At 37.7% G+C, this 21141-nt stretch overlaps 2 protein-coding genes across 2 annotated transcripts in view; both read right to left on the reverse strand.

Moving 5' to 3' along the window:
• hoxc6b (homeobox C6b) overlaps positions 1–11624 on the reverse strand; it is a 30579-nt gene extending 18955 nt beyond the window's left edge. The window contains exon 1 of the mRNA XM_036559035.1: positions 11333–11624. Coding sequence (XP_036414928.1) covers positions 11333–11386 — 54 coding nt within the window. The 5' untranslated portion in view covers positions 11387–11624. The remainder of the gene's footprint in view (positions 1–11332) is intronic.
• Positions 1545–4373, reverse strand: LOC118799290 (homeobox protein Hox-C9a-like). Its single transcript, XM_036559036.1, has 2 exons — positions 3806–4373; positions 1545–2734 (listed from the first exon to the last, which is right to left on the reverse strand). The coding sequence occupies exons 1-2, from the start codon at positions 4347–4349 to the stop codon at positions 2493–2495; spliced, it is 786 nt and encodes a 261-aa protein (XP_036414929.1). The 5' UTR covers positions 4350–4373; the 3' UTR covers positions 1545–2492.
• Positions 11625–21141: the final 9517 nt, after the last annotated feature.

The following is a 21141-nucleotide window of genomic DNA, read 5'->3' on the forward strand; positions in this document are numbered from 1 at the left end:
GACGTGAGCAACTACTAAGGCTTGAAGTTTGCATATCTTGTAAAGGAAGTTATTTCTCAACGTGCTCATCATTAAAAGTCACCCAGATGTTTACATTAGGCAACATCAGTAATTGTAAAATGTTTACCATACTTTTAGATAATGTCCTCATTGTCAACTACGGAAATATTCCACTACATGTTAACTACTTCTAGGTTTTAAGTTTTTCTCTTTCTGTGTTTAGGATGAGAAACACGTATTCACTAGAACAGCGTGATTTGCTCCGTGAATTCCAAACAATTTGGACAGCTTGCAAATGCAAATGATCGTGTCTAACAGTCAGTTGCAATTCTGGCTGACTTCCAGAAGTTTTTTTTTTTTCCTTTAAGAAGTTAGTGGAGCAAAAGCCCACCATACCAATGTCTCACTTTATTTTAATTTGTACCTACCTTGAATTTATTTATCACTTTTAATTAAACGTATTACTTGTCTGTAAAGCACATTAAGCTGCTACATAAATGATGTTCTATATTATTACTAATGCATATACTAGTATATATATATATATATATATATATATATATATATATATATATATATATATATTATGCTGAAAAGAGCATATTATTGAATATAGTGTATTCTAGCCCAATATGAGCAAATAATAGCAGGCTAAAACACATATATGGTATAAAAAGAAAGCTGTTGTCGTCGAAACAGTTCGTACGATCTACTTTACAAACGTTTTGTAAATTATAGTAGCATATGTATGAAATGTCAGATGAAACGGATTGGCAAGAAAAATATTTTTGTTTTGTTTTAATTGAGACCTAAAACTGTATTTATTCAAATGGCTTTGAGATGTGTTGTATATAAAAAACAATAATATGGACTCTTAGAGGGCGACTGTGTTTTGGGCAGACTGGATTGGGATTCAGGCCTTTCAAGGGCTTCGCAACCCCCTTTTCCATTGACCGGTGGCGTGGGTGTGATAAGACGAAAGGACAGACGCGTTTGTAGTGGACCCCTAGACCAAAAAACAAGTGTAATAACCCCTTTTGTAAGCAGCGCAGGAGTTGCCCCCAATAAAAACAATAAAGTAATTTAGCCCAGACGTCTAGCCAGTTCTCCAGGCTCGCTTTGTTCGAATACTTTCGGGGTTGTAAACCTGCATTGCTCTGATCCCCGCAACGGAAATGTCCAGGATTGCACTCTAAAAGCCCTTTGCATCCTGTCAGCATTGTTTTGTGGCACCTTCAAAAAAAAAAAAGCGAACGAGTTTGTCGCTGGAACCCCAGGCCTAATTGACGCTTTGCTCCCAAACGAAAAGAAGAAAGAAGTAACATTTGTCCAGATATTGCGCTGTGCAACATTGCTACTCAGAGATGGTTTAATTAGTGGGTGTCCTCACCATAAAATACTCTTACAGCATTTAGTGTTAAATAATTTATTTTTGTTCACGTCTAATAAATATATTTCCCATTTTTGCGTCAAAATTTGATCTTATGTTTGGTGCGTATATATAAACGCTAATCCAGCCGCATCCCTTGTTTTGTATGGTCATTACTGAAAAACTAAATCCATACTAAAAATAACACAAGTCCATAAAAAGGCCTATCAGCTGAAAGAAGTTGAACAAAACGCCTCTTTCCTCTACATTCAAAAACTGATTTTTAGCGATTCTATTCCTAAACAATAATGATGCAATATAAAATGAAGGCACAGAGAATTTGCAGCCTGTTCAGTGGGCCTAGAACCAGCCTGGACATGATCAGGAAGAAAGGGATGTTAAACAAAATCACAGCTGCTTTTAATAAAGATCGTTCTACAGCGTCTAATCTCTATAGGCTATCGGAAATGGCACGATTCCTTTCACGTCAACACGCAATAGGTCACCATCTGTGGTGCCATGACAAGCAAATAAAGGGTGTACATTGTGCACTCTGCTGAATCTGAATTTTGAATTATTTTTTAACATTGCACTACACATTTCTTATATTCTGGATATCTTATATACTAACCGCTAAGCCAAGAAAATGTCCAGCCTGAATGGCAAAAATAACATTCAGTGTATAGTTTAAAAATATATTACCAAAGAGACAAAAGCAGTTCTATTATTTAAGGTTTCTTTAGAGATTTTCAGTTTTTTTTTTTCTCGTACAAAATATTGACAATGTATAGCATGAAAGATACAACACCTAGAAAAATACAGTTCTTTAAATAGCGACGTGTGTAGGCTACATGTAACTCTAGCTAGTCGGTCGTCCACAGAGAAATTCTCACTGGTTACACTTCTTCAACTGTACAATATGAAAAAAAAGAGCAACAGGCTATGTACAGACTCCAAGCTCACTATACCACGAGATTATAGAGTTAGTGTCCGCGCCGAAGTGTTAGGGTGGATGGTGGGTGTCTAGGCCTAAGCAGCACGCTTCCACCAAAAAGAGGTTCAGATGGCCTTCATGTCCAGTTGCTGATGAAGCGCCTCCAGATCCGTGGCTACAGCGCGTTCACTACTCGTTGCTTTCACCCTTCTCTTTATTCATTTTCTTCATTTTCATGCGTCGATTTTGAAACCAAATTTTGACCTGTCGCTCTGTCAGATTTAGGACGCGCGCCACTTCGTACCGGCGGTCCCTTGTAAGGTACATGTTGAATAAAAACTCTTTTTCCAGTTCTAGAGTTTGGTATTTAGTGTAGGGGCAGCGTTTCTTTCTCGTTGACCGCGCATGTATCCAATTGGCCACTGGGTTATCTGTAAAAAAAATAAAAAGAATGGAATCTGAGTTACAATTATTATTTATTTTTTTCCTTTTTCTTATTTCGTCCCTCTGTAGATGTAAAATGTGGAACAAATTGATACGAATTTGTTTTGCGGTTGTAAACTTAGGTAAAATGCAGCAATTCCTCATTTAACCTATTTGTTCTGCAATGCATTCTGCATTGTTTCATTCAAAGTATTTACACTGAATAAAAACCCGTTTTTACCACTTTTTACGCCAAATTTATGTATTTATTTATTTTTTTTTACAGTGTGCATATCCCTACGTAAGCTTGAGTGCCAGTTCCTTCATTACAGTCCTGCTGGCTGTGCAGTACACATTTTTGCGTTTACGTATTTACAATCAAAAGGAATCGTGGGCGAATGTTTCATTAGCAGCAGTAGGCCTATTTCCACTGCTTAAAAAGACCTTGTCATAAAAAGTGACTATGTCCATTGGTTTTATTGGCTCATAAAAGCACTTTAAAAGCCTTCAGTTTCGTGTGTCCACCAGTCTTGGTCAAGCCTTGCTACTTTCTACTTTTCTAATGTAACACTTAATTTAAACATTAAGCTCTTTGTCGCAATCTATACTTTAATGTAACTGCTTTGATTGATTGCTGAATGTTAGGTTTGCATAAGTCTGTTGTTTACTAATACATATTAACACAACAATTAAACTGGTAGTTATTTCTGTTTTTTTATTATTTTATTTATTTATTTTAATTCAGAGCTAATGCTTAAACATAACACATTTTAATTAATCGCTTGCACACATTTAAACATTAGATGTGGAATTTGAACAAATTCACCAAATGTGAACTCTCACTTTCTCGGATCCACTGCTGAACCTCAGGACTGTTTCCCGAGATTGTTCATTTTATAGCCGCTTTATGGCTCCTGTCTTTTTACAACCTTAAAGCCATTGGCGTTTGCTCCAAAATGGTCTCAGACAGGAAGAAACGTTCTCGTTCAAAGGAGACAGAGCCGAGTGAGATTTTTCAAACAGTTTCTAGAAAAGCGGTTATTGCCACCACAACAGAAGTAAACTGGGGGCTAACTTACTTGGATCTAACTCGGGTTTATCCTCCTTAAGCTTGTCGGAGAACAGCGCATCCGAGTCCAGAGAAGAGTTGATAGACTGTAGAGTCTTTTCTCTTGGATCCTCAGACGGGCTATAACAATAGTCCGAGTAGGCGCGTCCGTTAGCGGCAATGCATTCGCCGGCTCTGAGCTCTGGGAGACCATCAGACTTGAGTCCATAGTGTCTGCTGTTGCTCGGGTAGCCTGGGAAAGACACAGCCCCTGAGATTGGCTCAATCCACGAGCGCACGTACCTCGGTTCTGCGCCTAAATGTGGCTGGTGGGCGTAGGGATGGTATACCACTGATGACTGGGAATGCACGGGTCCCCAGGACGAGGTGAAGACGGTGGTTTTTGGTGCAAAGCTGCACGAAGGAAAATCTGAGCACTCTGCAACGAGGGGCGACGGACGCGAGCCGGGGTGAAGCATCTCCGGCGCTGAAAACCGCGCCGCCAGTACGTCCTCGGTTTCGTGATTTATCAAAGAATCCACGTAATAATTGCTTATAGGACCCGTGGCCGACATGGCGACGTCTCTGGTCTCCTTAAAATGTATCAGATTTTTATGGAGTGCAGATGTGTACTTTTGATGTTCTCATAGTACAATCAAGGCAGGTAATTATTTCTCCCGGGGGCTCCTGGCTGCCATTGGCTGGCGGTGGACACGTGATTGTATTTACTCCAAAAAATTACAGCGTCGATTAATGCGCCAATTCGCTTTGGATAATAACGGTCCTCACGTTGTGATCTGCTGATATGCGCTTGAATTCCAATTACTGACCGATCAAATGACCAGCTCTGTCGCCATTCTGTTTGTTTTGATCAACAGAGAGTCGCTCGAGCCTTTGCTAAAGCAGAAGGTACGTTGGCCGTTTTACTCAGGCGCTATTTCTTGGCGTCATCTGCCTCTGCTGACATTTTTGGCTTAATTTGTTATTAAAATGTCAACCGAAGAATCCAAACGCGTGTAATGAAGTAAATAGATGAACTGAACTGATTGAATCATACCACGAATTCAATGGCAGGATAATGAATCTCGCCATGAATAAAATGCATGGTATGAACCACACTATTTGAAGCTCGTGTGGCAGATACCTGGCAAAGAAAGCTTAAAACAGTACTTCAAAGGCTGAGGAAAGTAGCATACCCCATTGAAAAGCGTGCACGGAGGTCATTCATGACGCTATGCCTCTCAATAAAGTTTTACGAGAGCTCTCGTTTGATTGTTCTTAAACATGTCGTTAAAATCACAACCAGCACGACAAAATCACCACACAGGATACACAAATGCATGCATCAGAGGACAGCAGAACGCGCCACGTCATTCCTCCAGATTTCCTAGAATATCTTGTTAGCTTGTTAGGAGAATCATGTAGGTTTAAGCGCTCACAATCTCAGGCTTATTACATACTAAGGCCTATTATTCAGTAACTACAGGGAATTTAATGCAAACTGATTGAGCTATTCTTAGTTCATAGAAGTGTGAAATAAAACTTTGGATTAGCCATTGCCATTTAAGGGGTTAATGTTTTACGTTTATTAGCATGAAACAAACGTTGAAATTATCAGCTCATAACCTGCTAAGGGGGAACCAGCGTTCAACAAACAAACAAACAAACAAACAAACAAGGTGTATATGCCATCGGTATTTTTTCCCAATTATGATTCAGATAATCATCGACAAGACTGATGCTTTTGGGAAACTCGGCCCTGGTTGCTTACTGTGATTCCACTCTCAAATGAACAAGATAGGAAAAGTAATCTCACCAGAAAATATCTGCAGGTTTAATATTAACATATTGCATATTTTATTCACTCCAATTGCGCAGCGGAGAGAATTCATTTAGAGAATTATTAGGTAGCGGTGTGAAAATGAACTTCCACTGTGATGTACGTGAGGAGCGTCTGGAAACAGAGCCAGCTCCGCACTGCGGTAGCCGACTGCCTGATTAACAGTCATTGTCACCCAAACACTGTTAGGCGGGAGGAAACCGCCGCACGCGAGATACCGCCGTGCTTTCAGTCTATATCGCCGATTTTTTTCAATAAAATAAATTACAGTAAAATCTTTATGACAATTAGCCAGTGTCTACCGGTTGCACTTCTGTGGTCTTTGCACGGGTGATATCAAAGCTGTTCTTCATCTAAGCTGTAAGGTGTAAGAGCTGCACTTGCTCTTATTGTCCTAAAATCCAATGTGTTCATGAGAACGATAGACCTCATTTACCACCTCTTCAAATATTCACCATTATTTCACCAATATTCAAAATCAGAAAAAAATCAGAAAACATTAGTAAATGTAAGAATCTTCAGAAAAACTGCATAAGTGGGTTTTAAGAAGAAATTTCATCTGAAGAACTGTTGGTGAATGAGGCCCAGTGTTCTTACACAAATGGTTCAATACGTTCAGTCATCATTTCCCAAAGACTCTTTGTGTTCAATCATGACAGTAAAGATTTGCTCTTAGCTTTCAAGATCAAAGTTTACATCTAGTGCACAAAATATATCATTTTTTCTGTTGTTAGATTGACGCAGTAAGAATGTTATACTTTACAGTTTTAACAAAAATGTTTTCCAAAATCTAAAATTTACGTAAATTGTAAATGAAATTGCCTCCACTAGTCTTATCATGTATAGGCTGTTATTTAGAGATTTTTTTTGCTCAGTTACCCTCTTTGTCGGTTTACAAATCACACAAGTGCAGTTTTATACAACCGACTACTGTTGTTGATTGACTCGAAGGAAAGTGATGATTCATGTGAGGACTGGCGAAGAGAACATTATAAGCACATTTTAAGTTGTAATTAGAGGTTTCGACGCCACCATTCGCCATAACAAGTTTCTATGTGGCCTAGAAATGAACAAAACAAGCCCATCATCTATGTTATCAACTGCTTTTTGATCACAATGACTATCAATCCCGTATTAAAGATACTTCTGCTTCGAAAATATGTAAACATACAGGCTTGCGCTAATGTAATAAGAACTGTAACGAAAATAATTAGACACTACACATTCATAACGACGTTATGTTTTACATTTAATCAGCTGATATCACCTTAGACCTACCATCAACACTGAACAGTGATGTTTTTATGCTTGATGTTGCACCTTTTTCTTAGTGATATTGGGTTTAAATACTGTCAGACTACCACAATAAATAAATAAATAAATAAATAAGATGTAAGTTGTCACTGTGTTCGAATTGTGCTGTTTTAGGCATATTGTGGCTTAACAATTTTATGAGTAAATGCCTACTGCAGACCTATTTTTATTTGGCTGTTCGCATCCCACATTATTAAAAAAAGATTCGACGTTCTAATTTAAAAGCTTAGTTAGGCTGATTGTCTTGAAATTGAGATTTTACTGAATTTAAATCCGACAAACACGAATTACCATTCTTTGAACTTGCTATCAGAAGTTCAGTGAACTTAATTGTTAAAGCAGCCAAGTTACATATTTTTTGCAGGGCAAGATAAAGCCCTCAGCTCAAGTCTAAATCTTGCGTTTAATATGAAGCTGTGTACAAAATTACATGTTTTGTTGAATAGGTACACACATTCTACACATTTTAATACAGGAATGCAGTTGATGTGCTGGAATAAAACTATGGGAAAAAAGTAAAACATAAAATGTGGGCTGCGCAGAAGTTGTAACACATTTCATGTTCTATGTTTCAACAAAACAAAATTGTATACGACTGTAATTAGGGGTGCTGGCCCTGTATCAGTACTTTTGGTCAACGGTGTCCTGTGTTCAGCTACAAATATGTCAGGTAATTTACTTTTTCCAACACTGTTAATATAACTAATGTATAAAGTAAACGTTTTTTCTAGGTTTTTAGTATATATGTTTCATTTACGCGTTGAAAGAGTCTCGTTCTATGTTTTTAAACTGCTACTATTTATAGACTAAACATTTGTCTATGTTTTTAGTGTCTATATGTGTTAAACCTTTTTGTTTGTTTTCTGCTATACGACACCGATCAGCAAATCAGTGTTGGGCTTTATCACAAAATTGCGCTCATTATTTGAACTTCACTTAGTATTGCCAATGGTCTTCTCTGATCTTTTTCCAAAGGTGGTGTAAAGCAACACAGTGCAGTCGTAGGCCATTGTGTTTCATCATATTTTTATCCATTATTAATGCAAGCACAGATTTAGAAGTTCTTTGAACAATATCTGATTTTCAGCCGGAGCACCGCTAGATATGATCAATAAAACTCCCACACAAGAAACTCTACTCATGCTATTAGTCCATGTATTGATAACATCGCTCCTCAATCAAAGTAAAAATGAAGGATCAATATCAGTATCAATCAATATGCCTAAGTGCGATAGTCTATGACAGCCGCATGCTTCAATGCTAATGTAAAATATATGTGAAAATATGATGTAGCAGTAGATAAATTATATTAATTTTCAGTGCACAAGATAAAGATCCATATGAACTATCAATGATAGAATGGATCACTGCGTGGAACTATTGCCTGATGGAATGGATTTTGTTTCATGTGTATTTTAAATAAAGACAGCATTAACTGCGCTAGTGTGACATTGTCTATCTGTCTCTCTCTCTCTCTCTCTCTCTATCTATCTATCTTTTCATTAAAGTCAGGTTGCAATAATTTTGCTTTAAAAGTCACATCAGACATCAGTACCTGTGCATTAAGAGAAACGAAGATGTGAATGAAAATGAAAATTTTTTGAAGATATTTAAAAAAAAAATCGAAGATCTTCAAACAAAATGAAGCACATGAAGCCTCAGTTTCGAAGCACATCAGAGGTGAAATCTCAAAGCAGCGATTTTATGTCTTCCTTCCGGAGCTGATGTGAACCATGTTTTACATCCGAGAAAAGTGAATTTTGAGCGGAATGCACGCATGATTTCTTACCCCGCTAACCAGAAGAGAAAACACATTATCACTTGATAAATGAAGACTTAAATATGAGTCATTGATCCTCATCTCTGACTCGGAACATCCCTGACCTATTACGAGAATTTTTACTGCCAAAAAAGCTGATTTTGCAGAAGTGCAGAAGATCAGCTTTGAAGTTGCATTTGGCTGAAAAGTGGTCTAGACTATGACGTAAGTACCACTGCGACAGACAGTTTTTTTTGGTCCAGTATTTTATATACGTCGTGTTCGAATGGTCATACTGTACTACAAGAATTGTGACTGACAAAATATACTTCTTCTTAGGGATACAGTGATTTCAGTCAACATTCAGCGTCATATTTAGACAACACAGAGCTTCCCTGTTAGCTGTTGACATAGGCGCATGCTACCTGTCTGGAAGCCAAAAAGAAAACGAAGAAAACAAACGCATCTGTACAGGCAGTAACGTACAGCATACAGACGCAATATTTGTCCTTCTACTTTTAGAGGTTTTGGGGTTTTATTTTCACCATAAAAAGGGCGTGTCTTGGGCCTGAGATGCAGAGCGAATGCTGTGCAGAAGAGATAAAAGAAAATAAACTGAACAGTTTCAGTTGCAAGGTATTATATCTTTACAAATCTCTATTTTTCTTCTTTTAAAGACTCCAAACGATTTTAAACGGTTTGCTCATCATAATGTCCGCAGAAGAACATGCTAGGAATGCTCATAATCGCAGGCTTTAGGATGTTGTTTATTGTACGTGGAGTTTGACAAATATCACACATTGAGAAACATGTTGAAAGAGTCTCGTTTTTTGTTCCAAAGCAGTTCGTTTGACCGGAATTCTGCCGCAAGGTTGTATAATGTGTTGAATTAGACGTGGGAATTGCTTCGGTGGAGCATAATTAGTAAGTCTATTTGGAAATGTGGAGAGCAAACCTGAAACGCTGGAATGTGTTGAAGGATTATTCCAGTTTTTCAAAATTGGCCAACAGGGAAAATCCTTTATTTTTTTGCAATAAGTTCAGTAAAAATTAGGCTGCGGTCAGAAATATCCAGCAAGGCAGGATTGTAAAACAATGAATACAAACAAATGTTTTTCCAGTAATTCTCTAACATTAAATGCACTTAAGAGCCGTTATGTTGAGGCAGAACTATGAATATTTCACGTACAAAATTTAAAAATATATATTTTATTGGCGGCTTGCAAATGAAAGTGTACATGAATAATTCGATTTGGTCGTGTATTCTTTTTACTGGAAAACTTTAGTTTCAGGTGATGATCAGCCAAAGTGTCCTTAAATAATAAAAATATTTAAATATGAATCAGAATTCATTCAGTATAAATCAGCATTCATGATCAGTGATAAAGGACTAGTTAATCACAGACACGATCAATTCTCTTTGTGAAGGTAATTGTAACATACGCTTTAAAGAAAAAATAGAATCAAGGGAGCTTTACAAGCAAAAACGTATCAAAATTAATTTGCGGCAGTCGCATTTTATAACGATTCAAAACGAGTCGCTAAATGCTGAAAGGTTTCACTGAATGGTTATTACAACGATGTATTTTTTCATCAAAACATTGTCTTTCTGAACACATAATGGCGATCATTGTAGTGTGCTCAAACACAAGACATAGAACAATCAAACCGACCAAAGCTTGTATAACATTTCAGGAAAATAAAGAATAGTTGATGCCCAAATTTTCCGCACCTGCAGACTAGGCCTTGTTGCGGTGCTGCAGTCATCCTAAATAGTCCCCTATCAATCCTTTCTCCATAAGCTCTCCCAAGGCCTGTGTTCCTCAAATATCAAGCTGAGAGCAAGACTGTGCTTTCCAGCCCCCGTGCGGGTTTACAGCCGCAATTCACCCACCGAAGACTATAGAAAACTTTTAGTGACGCATAAAACCAGCGGAGATGGGAAGGGAACAGGTGGGGGCTCTGCAGTTAACAGAGGCGACGGTGGTTCATTTACAATGCCATTTGCGGAGACTGGGGGATAATTTGGCGGAAATGGACGCCCTTGATGAAGGCGAACTGACGTAATCAAGGCAGTTTCTTGTTGCCGAGGCAGGAAGTCAATCCCAACAACATGAAACTACCTAAACCACGCATCAGCTGAACGTGAGAGGCTATCCAGTGCATGAGTTCTGAAAAAAAAAAAAAAACAAAGTCCACCCAAAATCACCGTCGACAAAAATAGGACTCCAGGTATAGCTGGAGATCGTTTCATATGTGGCCAAAAGGCTGGACACTGCCCATACAACAACAGCTTCTCACCATTCCAAACACATACACTGTAAAATCGAACAATAGTGCGCTGAATATAATCCAATGACTGTCTTTGTTGCGCGCCCAGAAATGCTTATTCCACTACAGACATGCCCAGATATATAAAAAAAACACTAACCAAAGCTTGTTATAGTCCAAAGTTCAAAAGTGCATAATTACAAAGGAAATAACATAGCGATGTTTGGATCATAGGGACTCTCCAGAAAAAGTACTATTCATCAATTTGTATAATAAACAGCCTATAATAAATCACTGTACCACCGTGCAAACTCACTGCCAAGCCTGCTGCCATCCGAAGCGAGAGAAAATTAGTGCCCAATGCCTGCTCCTACCTTCACCGCGTCTAGCTCCGTTCTCCCGTATTCCTCCGACGGTAGCGCGCGCATTTCAACATATCCGTTCCCTTCCACTCCGCGTCTCGTACGGTTTTTGTTCCACTATTCCAAAGCGAGCTCCACACGCGCAGCACTGTGAGGGAAGTGGGTCCTTTCCGTGTCCGTCTGGAGGCAGCACCATCGCCGCATTTCGCTCGGCGCATAAGCCCATCCTCCTCTTCACCTTTAAAACACTTTACTGCGGCGCAGCACATTGTAATTTGCAGATCATAAAATCCGGCTCCAGCGCTCCAGCTCTAACACAGTGACACTGATATTTTATGACCTTGACTTATTATGGTCATCTGGCTAATATTTAAATCAACGTTATGGCTAGTTCTCCACTTACTCTGGAAGGATTCTCTCTCTCTCATTCTCTTTCTCTTGGTCTCTCTCTCTTTTTCTCATTCCACAGTCTCTTCTTACCTGACGTAAGATAGTTTTATAAAGAGACATATAAAAGGCCTTTTTCTTTACTTTCTAATTTGGCTTCTACTTCTCTTTCAGAATTTGTGCGACTGCGCTTTAGTGCTCCCTTTATTATGGTGCACATATACAACCGTTTAACGTACTGTGCTGTAAATAAGCACAGAAAAGATTATAGGTAAGTTATTTTAAAATGCAAGCCTATAATGAACTATTTTAAAAGCACTGGTGTAAGTAAATACAGGCACAAAAAATGCGCGTTTTTTCCCATTTATCTGTTTGTTTATTGACAGTGTTGGGGTCTGTGAGCAAGTGTGTTTAAGGGGGTCTGGAAATGTAGCCCACGATTGTTGCTCAGATGAGTTGTTTTAGATCTTGCAGATGACTGGTTGGCGAGATTTCTTCAGCTGTGCCGGTACCGGACCCCGTTTTGATCTTTTCGTACGAAAGTGCAACGCTCTTTTCCAGCTAATGGCGGCGCTAACTGTTCGAGTATATGTTTCTTTCTTCATCTCAAGCCTTTAGATTCTAATGTACGGCTCTTAATTCATGGCTGGTTGTATATGTTGTATATGGACTCTCAGGGGCTGAACCTGTTCTAAAGCACTAAAAATAAGTTCACAAAACGTTATGTTGGTTACAATCACATTAATCTGACTGAAGACTGAAAGTACAGTAATGTATATATAATTCAATAGTAGAGTTTCTGGAGTAGAGCGTCGCAGTATGTATTTAGTGCGTTCCAGAAATTAATTATAATAACATATACAATACAATAATGACATAAAATATATAAAATAAATAATAACTTATTTTGTTCAAACTGAAAGATAAATAATTGCCATAGACCTACTCTGTAATAGGGGTTAGATCATTTTAATCAATAACAAAACATTTTGTTGTGCTACAAAAAAAAACACAATTTTATCACAAATCAAAATTTTAACATTGCAATTAAATATGGAGTTTATATCATCGTTGTTTCTAGTGCAACAGTTTTAGCAACATCCACATCATACACAGCACTGACGTTTTAATTGATTACAAGAGCAATTCTATTCGCCAAAAATAAATAAATAAATAAATAAATAAATAAAACCGAGATTTCAAAAATGTGGTTTAGGCAATTTAAGCTCAGTGAAGTCGTTGCACTTACATAATGTTCCCTGCAGGCTAGGCCACACTGTGCTGAAGAAAAATAAATATTGCTAATATTATCATTGCTTAAATGTTCCAGCGTTACAAGAAATATTTTTTTTACAAACGTTAATAATGTATTTAAGTGTTTCTTGCGGACAAAAAACAACAAATATCATGGTTTTGGAATAGGCCTACAACACATTCCCTTCCTAGCTGGAATCTGTATCTCTTTAAATAGAAATCAATTCCATCTGGGATACATTTGTACCATCATTAAGTAATTCCGCACTATCAGTTAGACAGCAGCTGCATGAGGATCTGCCGCTTCTGCAGCTGCAAGACCGTAGCCGCATTTCTGTCCTGGGAGTCCGCAGACATTCACCATTGGTAGGTGACCTCTGTAAGCAAGCATGTGCTTGACTAAATCCAAAGCAGGCGTACAGTACGGTGGAGAAATGTAAACATTGCATTACATCAGGTATTATATAGATCTAATTGCTTAAGCCTGGCGCTAAAGAGGCTGAAATTGAATTTAGTTCTATATATAAGATTCACTCTTAAATATAATGACTATTCAAGGGTTCTTTAGTAAAGACAATGGTTCTGTATAGAGCCATGAATACATGAACATTCTCATGCTTAAATATCTCTTTGCATGGTGCAGTCGTTCTTCAGATTGATAGAGAATGTGTTGTATATGGTTCTGTACGGGACCTTTTTGAAACGGGTTCTATATAGCACCAAAAGGGTTCTCCTGTTGTTACAAGCCTGACATCGCAAGAGGAGAAGAACCCATTTTGACGCTAAAACCACATACAACACACTCTCTATCAATCTGAAGAACCAATTAACAATGGAAAGAACCATTTAAGCATGCACATGGTTTTGGGGTGTTGTCTTTACTAAAGTATCCATGAAGAATCGTCTTTTTGAAAAGAGATAAGTGATTTTAATGTTTACAAAACTAGCATTCTTTCAGGACGTGTCACATATTTGTTCGCAAGTGTCGATGAACGGTGGTTGTTTGTACTGCATACAGCATTTTCACTATCAAGACGAATTTCTGCATCAGGAGATCGTTTAAGTATGCTTATATGGGTGATTGTACAGTGTAAATGTACGGTTTCAACATATCCTTACACGTATATCTGGTAGTAGATACAAAGATGTGCTGTTTATGGCTCAGGACATGGAAGATTAAATTGTAGTTTATAAATATTAAAAAATGTATAAAATATATGTAGCTTATAAAGCTTATAAAAAGTATTAAGAAGCAAAAGACTCTGTCTTCCCTTGAAGGGTACATTGGTGATAAAACCTATGAATAGAGATGACAGTTAGTAGTTTGTAGCCAGAGGAAATTCATAAGTAGCCAATTTCAGTCCTTCTAATTCACTAATTTATACATACATTTATACAAACAGGAAGTGCCGGAGCAGGCCTCACTCCTGTGAACAAAAGACCCTCTTCGTGTTGTCATGCCGACTGGACAATCCATTTTACGGGCGATCTGTTTTTTGAGTCAAGTATGGGCGTTTCCTTGTCGCTAGCACACAGCGTTGAGCATGACAAATAGAGGGAGAAGGAGCCTCTATCACGTGACTGTGAGACCAATAGGCGCTTGAAAGTGGCATTGACGCGCCAGACGGAGGAACGCGTCATATGGTCAAGTTGTTGGGTTTCAGAGCTTTTGTGCGGGCTAAGAGCGCCACCGTGGAGGCCACAAGGTGTAACTGCAGCAGAACCGAAAATCAAGGAATAAAAATAGTCATATATCCATCATATAGTAAATGTTTCTGTCGACATCACGAGCCACATCAGTGAGTCTAATTAATAGGCTACGTGCAAAGTTGGTTGTATCAGTAAATGCATAATTATATAATTAAGGGTAATCATTTAAAAAAAGAATTAAAGTTTTAAGTTGTTGTGTTTCGTCTGTGCTGTACGCTGATATTAATTATTGCCTCAACCCAAACTCTACCTTTAATTTTTGCATTTTGACAGCTAGAAATACTCATTTCAGCTCAATTCTGCACTGAAAAATAAATTGTTGGATGGACTCAATTCAGTTATGCCACACATTTCCATGCAATCAAATCTGTGTGCACAGATTTTGCTACTCTGAACATAAAGGTCAATTGTTGATGGAAATATTAAAACATTTCAGTGCAATTTATTTGGGTTTCACTGGAATGGAATTTGGATCACTATAAAAAGTTTTATGTAAATCATTTACTTGAAGACAACACAATTCACTTATTGATGTCGACATATTTCCAACTTTTAAGCCAAACAACTCTGTTGGTTCATTTTTGAGTGCAAAGTGTTGCCAAGATATCAGGCCTATGAAAAATACAAATAGTCTAGGTCTACACTATTATTATTATTTTAAGCATTACTTTTCTTTTTCTACGTGGCGCAACTGTCATAGGTCATTTTGTGACATGTATCCTATAAGACTGTATCCTATATTGTGATAGGTGGCAAAACTCGTAGTAATAAAAAAAAAATAATAATAAAAACAATTTTAGGCAGATATATTTGAATAGGCCCATATACACATCAAGATCACAGTTTGAGAAGTTCGCCTTTCAAAACATTCACTCGTCAATGTGTTCTTTCAGTGTGCCATTTTCCTCGTGGAATACACACTCTTAAATGGCTGAAAGTTTTCATAACTTTCCCCTGACGCAGTATAAAGAAAAAAGACAGACATTCTAATGTTTTTTTTTCTTTATTATTGTTTTGAACATTATTTCAAATATGATATGATATTGAATGCAGATTAAATGTTTAGGAAATTTCAGATGGAAAAGATTTTATTGTCTGTTAGAATAAATGTATTCAGACACGCTGCTCCTCTTTTCAGCCTCAGTAAAGGCCTTCACAACATTCATGCTGTTGTTGTGTGGGAAGGTTGTTTCACACTCAGTACGAGTGCAGCTTTATTGCGGATGTGAAGTTAAAGCAGTGTTACACGCTTTGCTTTCTAACGCTGTGCGTGCTGCAGTGTTAAGACTGCGTAATCATTTTAAACAAACATTCAAACTGTAGTAGTTATGACAAAATTTTTGAGGAGGATTTCAGGTGTAGGAAATTGCAGAAAAGGCGAGCTTTTCTGAAATGAATTACACTGAAATGTTAAAATACATACAGCAGAGATAAATACAGCAGAGAAGGTAACGGGATCCTGGTTGACCTCACTGCTTTAATCGTGTTTTAAATTACGATTCAAGTGTGTCGAACGCTTGACATGAACATGTCCAAAGAAAAACAAGCATCACCAAATGGTAAATTTACAGGAGAAGGCAAAATATTATTTACCTCCAATGTAATTTAATGTACGATCTTATTCTAAGTGATTTTGGAGTATTTCTGTTGGTCCATTCATCATGAAAATTTTCCACAATGTAAAGGGCGGCTGCTGAGCTCAAATGACGCAGAAAAGTAAAAATAAATTATTTTTTTTTGTTTGAACAGGACGATATGCTACATCACCGCAAATTATTTGAGACATTTGCATCATGCAAATTTAATGCACCATTATTTCAGCATACGGAAAGTACCTCAAATCTCACTACGATTGATAGTGATATTTCTAACTACAAAATAAGTTGATGGCAATTTAGAAATCAGTCAATTAATGCGTCGCTTTTTCGAGTATTGTTATTTTGTCATTGCCTTAAGTTTCAAAAAAGGCCACTCTCGACGCTATCGAAATGACTGCTCAGTTTCACGCTTATCCATTAGCTTTTCGACCATTGTCAATTTACACACCTTTTCAAATGATTTCCCCTCATAATTGTTTATTGAGACTACATCGGTGAACTGGTTGAAAACTTTGAATCTTCCAGCAATAAACATATAATTTGGACCACGTGTCAAGCTAAAAACGTTAGCCCAGTGGTTCTTACACCAGTTTAGTGCGCCACCTTTTTGCTTTTACTACTCCACTGCAGACTTCTAGTGATAAAGCAAAAATTGTGGACCGCCTGGAGGGCCCTGAGGACCGGTCTGAGAACCAACACATTAGCCTGTGGTTTCTATTCACTGTCTAACGTTGATCCTGAAATTTGACCGATGACCAAGATCATTCTACTGGGCATCAGCAGAAAAGGTCATTTTGGTAATGTTTAGTATTACTACATGCAAAAGAAGGCAAAACCAGTGAATGTGAACACAAACAATAATACAGTCTAATGCAAAAGTTTGGGCGCACCTGGGCAAAATCCATGTGATTTTTTAAGTTGCACATCCTCTACAAACAACATCCTTCTGCACATTTTAACGTACAATTATTGTGTCACATTTTGGGAAAAAGAATAAAACATCAAATGTGGCCTGTGCAAAAATGATTACAGATGTTATATTTTGCAGTTAATTTTTTCCCCAACATATTAAACAATTAGAAACCATTCGCTACAACAGCAATATGAAATTTGGCCGGGGGTGTTCAGACCTTTTGCACACGGCTATACAACAAACCACAGCAAAAACAGTAAACTGCACGGGATGCTTTTCTGGTTTTATGGTTAATCCCAACTCAAATACTGCACAATTTTTGAATGTTGAGTAAATCCTCAATTATTCACTGTTATTCTTATTCAGTAACGTCATGTATGCGACTACAGCATAAAACGCTACTGCAACATGAACGTTGAATTATTTTTGTTCCAGTTGTTCCAATATAGTAATATTCAAGCTCGCGAGCCTATTGGGAGAACCCTTTCGTACTTACTAATCTGTGTCTAAACATTTTAGCACGTTTGAGGCAAAATTGTAATCATGCACAATTCTCCAACCATCTATGCTGTTACAGATGAGCTCAAAGTCGTCACGCAAAATCAAACTTACAAAGACGCTAATTTTTCAGAATTTACAGCCGCGATATTCCTTAGAACTGTGGCTCCCCTTTAGAGCTACTGTAGTAGCTCCATGCTGTCCTCTTGGCACAAAAACAGATCTTGCTTATCGCAGGAGCGTTGCCTTGGAGCACCAGATCTGAGCTCATATATCAAGCATATGGAGGTAGTCTTTTTCTAGGCTCAGGAGCGATCACTCACAGCACTGTTTAATGGCTCCTCCCTTGAAGCGACGTCTACAACATTAGTTCAGTTATGTACAACAGTTTGAGTGACGCAGGACGCCGCCAGTGAAAGCGCCATCTCTCAGCTGGGATCCAGACGAGGCGGCCTTATAGGCAGAAGCGTCGAGGAGGAGATGAAGGAGGCGGGCTTTGAGAGAGAGGCCTGGCAACCTGATGCTGGAGAAACAGTACATAGTCGTGAAAAATTTGGGGCCAGAGCCAAAGTCTCCCGGCAGGGAGTGAGCGAGCGTAAAAGTTTGAGATTCTTGATCTCTCATTCACTCATTTGCGCACACAAACGCATTCTCTCTTTCCAAAGAGAGAATGTGTACAAAGGTACACACTTAAAGAGATGGTTCTTTAAGGATTCTTCAGTAAAGGCAAAGGTTGTATTTAGAACCATGAGTTGTGTATAGAACATTTCGAAAATGGTTCTATATAGCACCGAAAAGTGTTCTTCTATTGTTACAAGCTTAGCATCGTAACAATAGCAGAACCCTTTTTGGTGCTACATCGAGCCTTTTTTTCAAAATGATTCCTTATAGAACTAAATATAACACATTCTCCGTCAATCTGAAGAAAACCATCACCATTTGAGCATGAAACTGTTCAACTCATGGTTTAAATAAAACCATTGTGTTTACCAAAAAAGAAAAAACCCTTAAAGAACCATCTTTTTAAAGAATGCACCATTGTGTGTGACTTTAAAGCCATGACAATGAGGTCAAAATGAGATAAAACCACAGAACGCTGACGTTTGTTAATTCTTTGTTTTATCGCTAAGTTAACCAAACAAAAACTACGCAATTTTTCTTTTTTATTTTTTTTTATGACTTACCATGCCGTGTATGAAAAAAGCAGTGACTTCCCAGATGCTAAAGTGTTTTTTTCACTGTAAAGTGCAAAAATGCATTAAAATGGTTGCATTACGTAAAAAACATTTTCAACATCTAAACATGTACTGTCTGAAAAAGGGGGTATATTTTTATTTGTCAAAGAACAAGCAGTGTTCTTTCAAAGGTAGACTGAAAAAATGGTTCATGATTTTATTGTGTCAAGTAGTTGCACAAAAAGAAAACAAGCTACACAAACACAATTGCTTTCTTTAATTTGATGTGTTTTGGCAATAATTGTGTTCAGGTAACATTTTGTTAATTTACAATCAATTCATAGTGCCATTTTTTCAGCATATGGTTTTGAGGTCCAGTTATGTTAAACCAGTTTCAAAGATACACTGCATTTACTTTTTAAGATGAAATGTGCATATTTGTAGCTTTTCATGACAAGACCTAATGCTTTAAAATAGGAAATTTAAGTCTGAAGTCAAGACTGTTGTATGGAATTAATTCAACTTAAAAAATGTATAATTACCATTGAATATGGCACAGTTATATTCCCTAACTAAAGGTGCTGAAGATGTATGCTTGAGAGTCTTGACAGTTTAGTACCCTTCTCTCTGAGAGTGTAATTATTCATAATAAACCTTGGCCCAAGATTTTTTGTCAGTGGTGTTGCAGAAACATAAAATGTCATTATGGATGCCTCAAAGGAAGAAACTGAGAAGGTCATGGTGTTCATAGTGAAATTGCTTTTATATTTCTGAAAAATGTGGCAGCTTCACAACGTTGTACAAAGATTGTGTTACTGGTGTTTTTCATGAACCATTAAGTTGTTTTTAAAATTGAAAACTAAAATAACAACAGGAATGGAACATTTGCCATTTTCTACCCACAGTGTGACTTCGAAACTCATGAGGCAGTGGACTATTGCTGCACATTATATTTTATGGCTGTTTTAGTATATTTTATTATGTTTATGCATCTGTATAATAGTGTACGACAATATTTTTGCTCTTGTTTTGCTCTTTACTGTATTTTATGCTGCTTTAATAGACAGCTTTCCCTCTAGGATTAATAAAGTGATCTACCTATCTTTATTTTAGAAAATCCCAAATTTTAGTAATGTTGAACTTTATAGGTACGTTACTCGCTTGAATTACACATCAACATTTGTTCTCCGTTTAGCAGACATTCCGGTTCTGAGATAATCAACCTCAAACCTGAAATGGTCCATTTCTAGGTACAGGGTTGTAAAATGTTTAGCCGTAAGCCTTCACAGGAGGTTGATCAAATTCCAACATGTGAGCCTACTCATTAACACATTCAGCAAACTGAAGTTACGTTTTATCCTGTAAAACCAAATCATTGTACCTAATCATTTTGCAATGCCCACCTCCCTTCTCCTCTTACCACCAGGATGATGGCTTTACAATGTTATTCAGAAGTTGACACACAATCCATTGACCTCAGATGAATGTTACCCAGATGTTCAATGAGCTTTTTCACAGCCTTGGTGGGAACTTCGATCTAGGCCATTGCCATTCGGTCCATTAGGTCCCAGGATTTTGTAGATTCAACATGGTGATCATGTTTTGGAGATGGTATAGATATATATTCCAAATACAGAGACTCCTTAACATAGCTCCAACTTTGTCTTGGCTTCATATGTAATATGGTCACCATCTAGAATATTATCATTCCTTTCTTATCAACCACTTTCTTACCAGCCTGGTCTCTCGCTTTGAAGTCACTGTTCAGCCACCATAAAATGCTGGTGAGCAATTGGAACACTTTTAAGATGATCTTGTATGAAATTAACTGAGATCAACTTCTTAAGCCTATTGTAATCAAAGCATTTGCTTTGACATTACATAAAATGTGTTTTACGAATCATATTTAAAGCTAAGCTGGTATTCAAAATGTAACCAAGTTATAATTGTTATTTAGTCATATGTTCTCTTTTTTGTCGTGGCCTTAGAAAATAACGGAGATTACCTGCTGCCATGGGAAGGTCGCCAGTATTGACTTTTCCTTACGCCTCCTTCCTCTCCACTTTCCTGCTCTCATCCCCCATTGGTCCTCCACTCACTCAGTGCCCATATTTCCGGGAGCATAGAAGCTTTTAGATGGCGCTTTATGACGCGGGGTTAAAGGTGCTGGCCTTGACTTCGCGGAAGTTCAAAGACAATTTGTGCATTGGAGTAGCTCGGACCTTGAACAGATCCTGTTATCACGCCGTGTTTTGGAAGTTCAACAAATCTGAAGTTGTAGATCTT

The sequence above is a fragment of the Colossoma macropomum genome, unplaced genomic scaffold (genome assembly GCF_904425465.1).
Source record: "Colossoma macropomum unplaced genomic scaffold, Colossoma_macropomum, whole genome shotgun sequence".
NCBI classification, from domain to species: domain Eukaryota; kingdom Metazoa; phylum Chordata; class Actinopteri; order Characiformes; family Serrasalmidae; genus Colossoma; species Colossoma macropomum.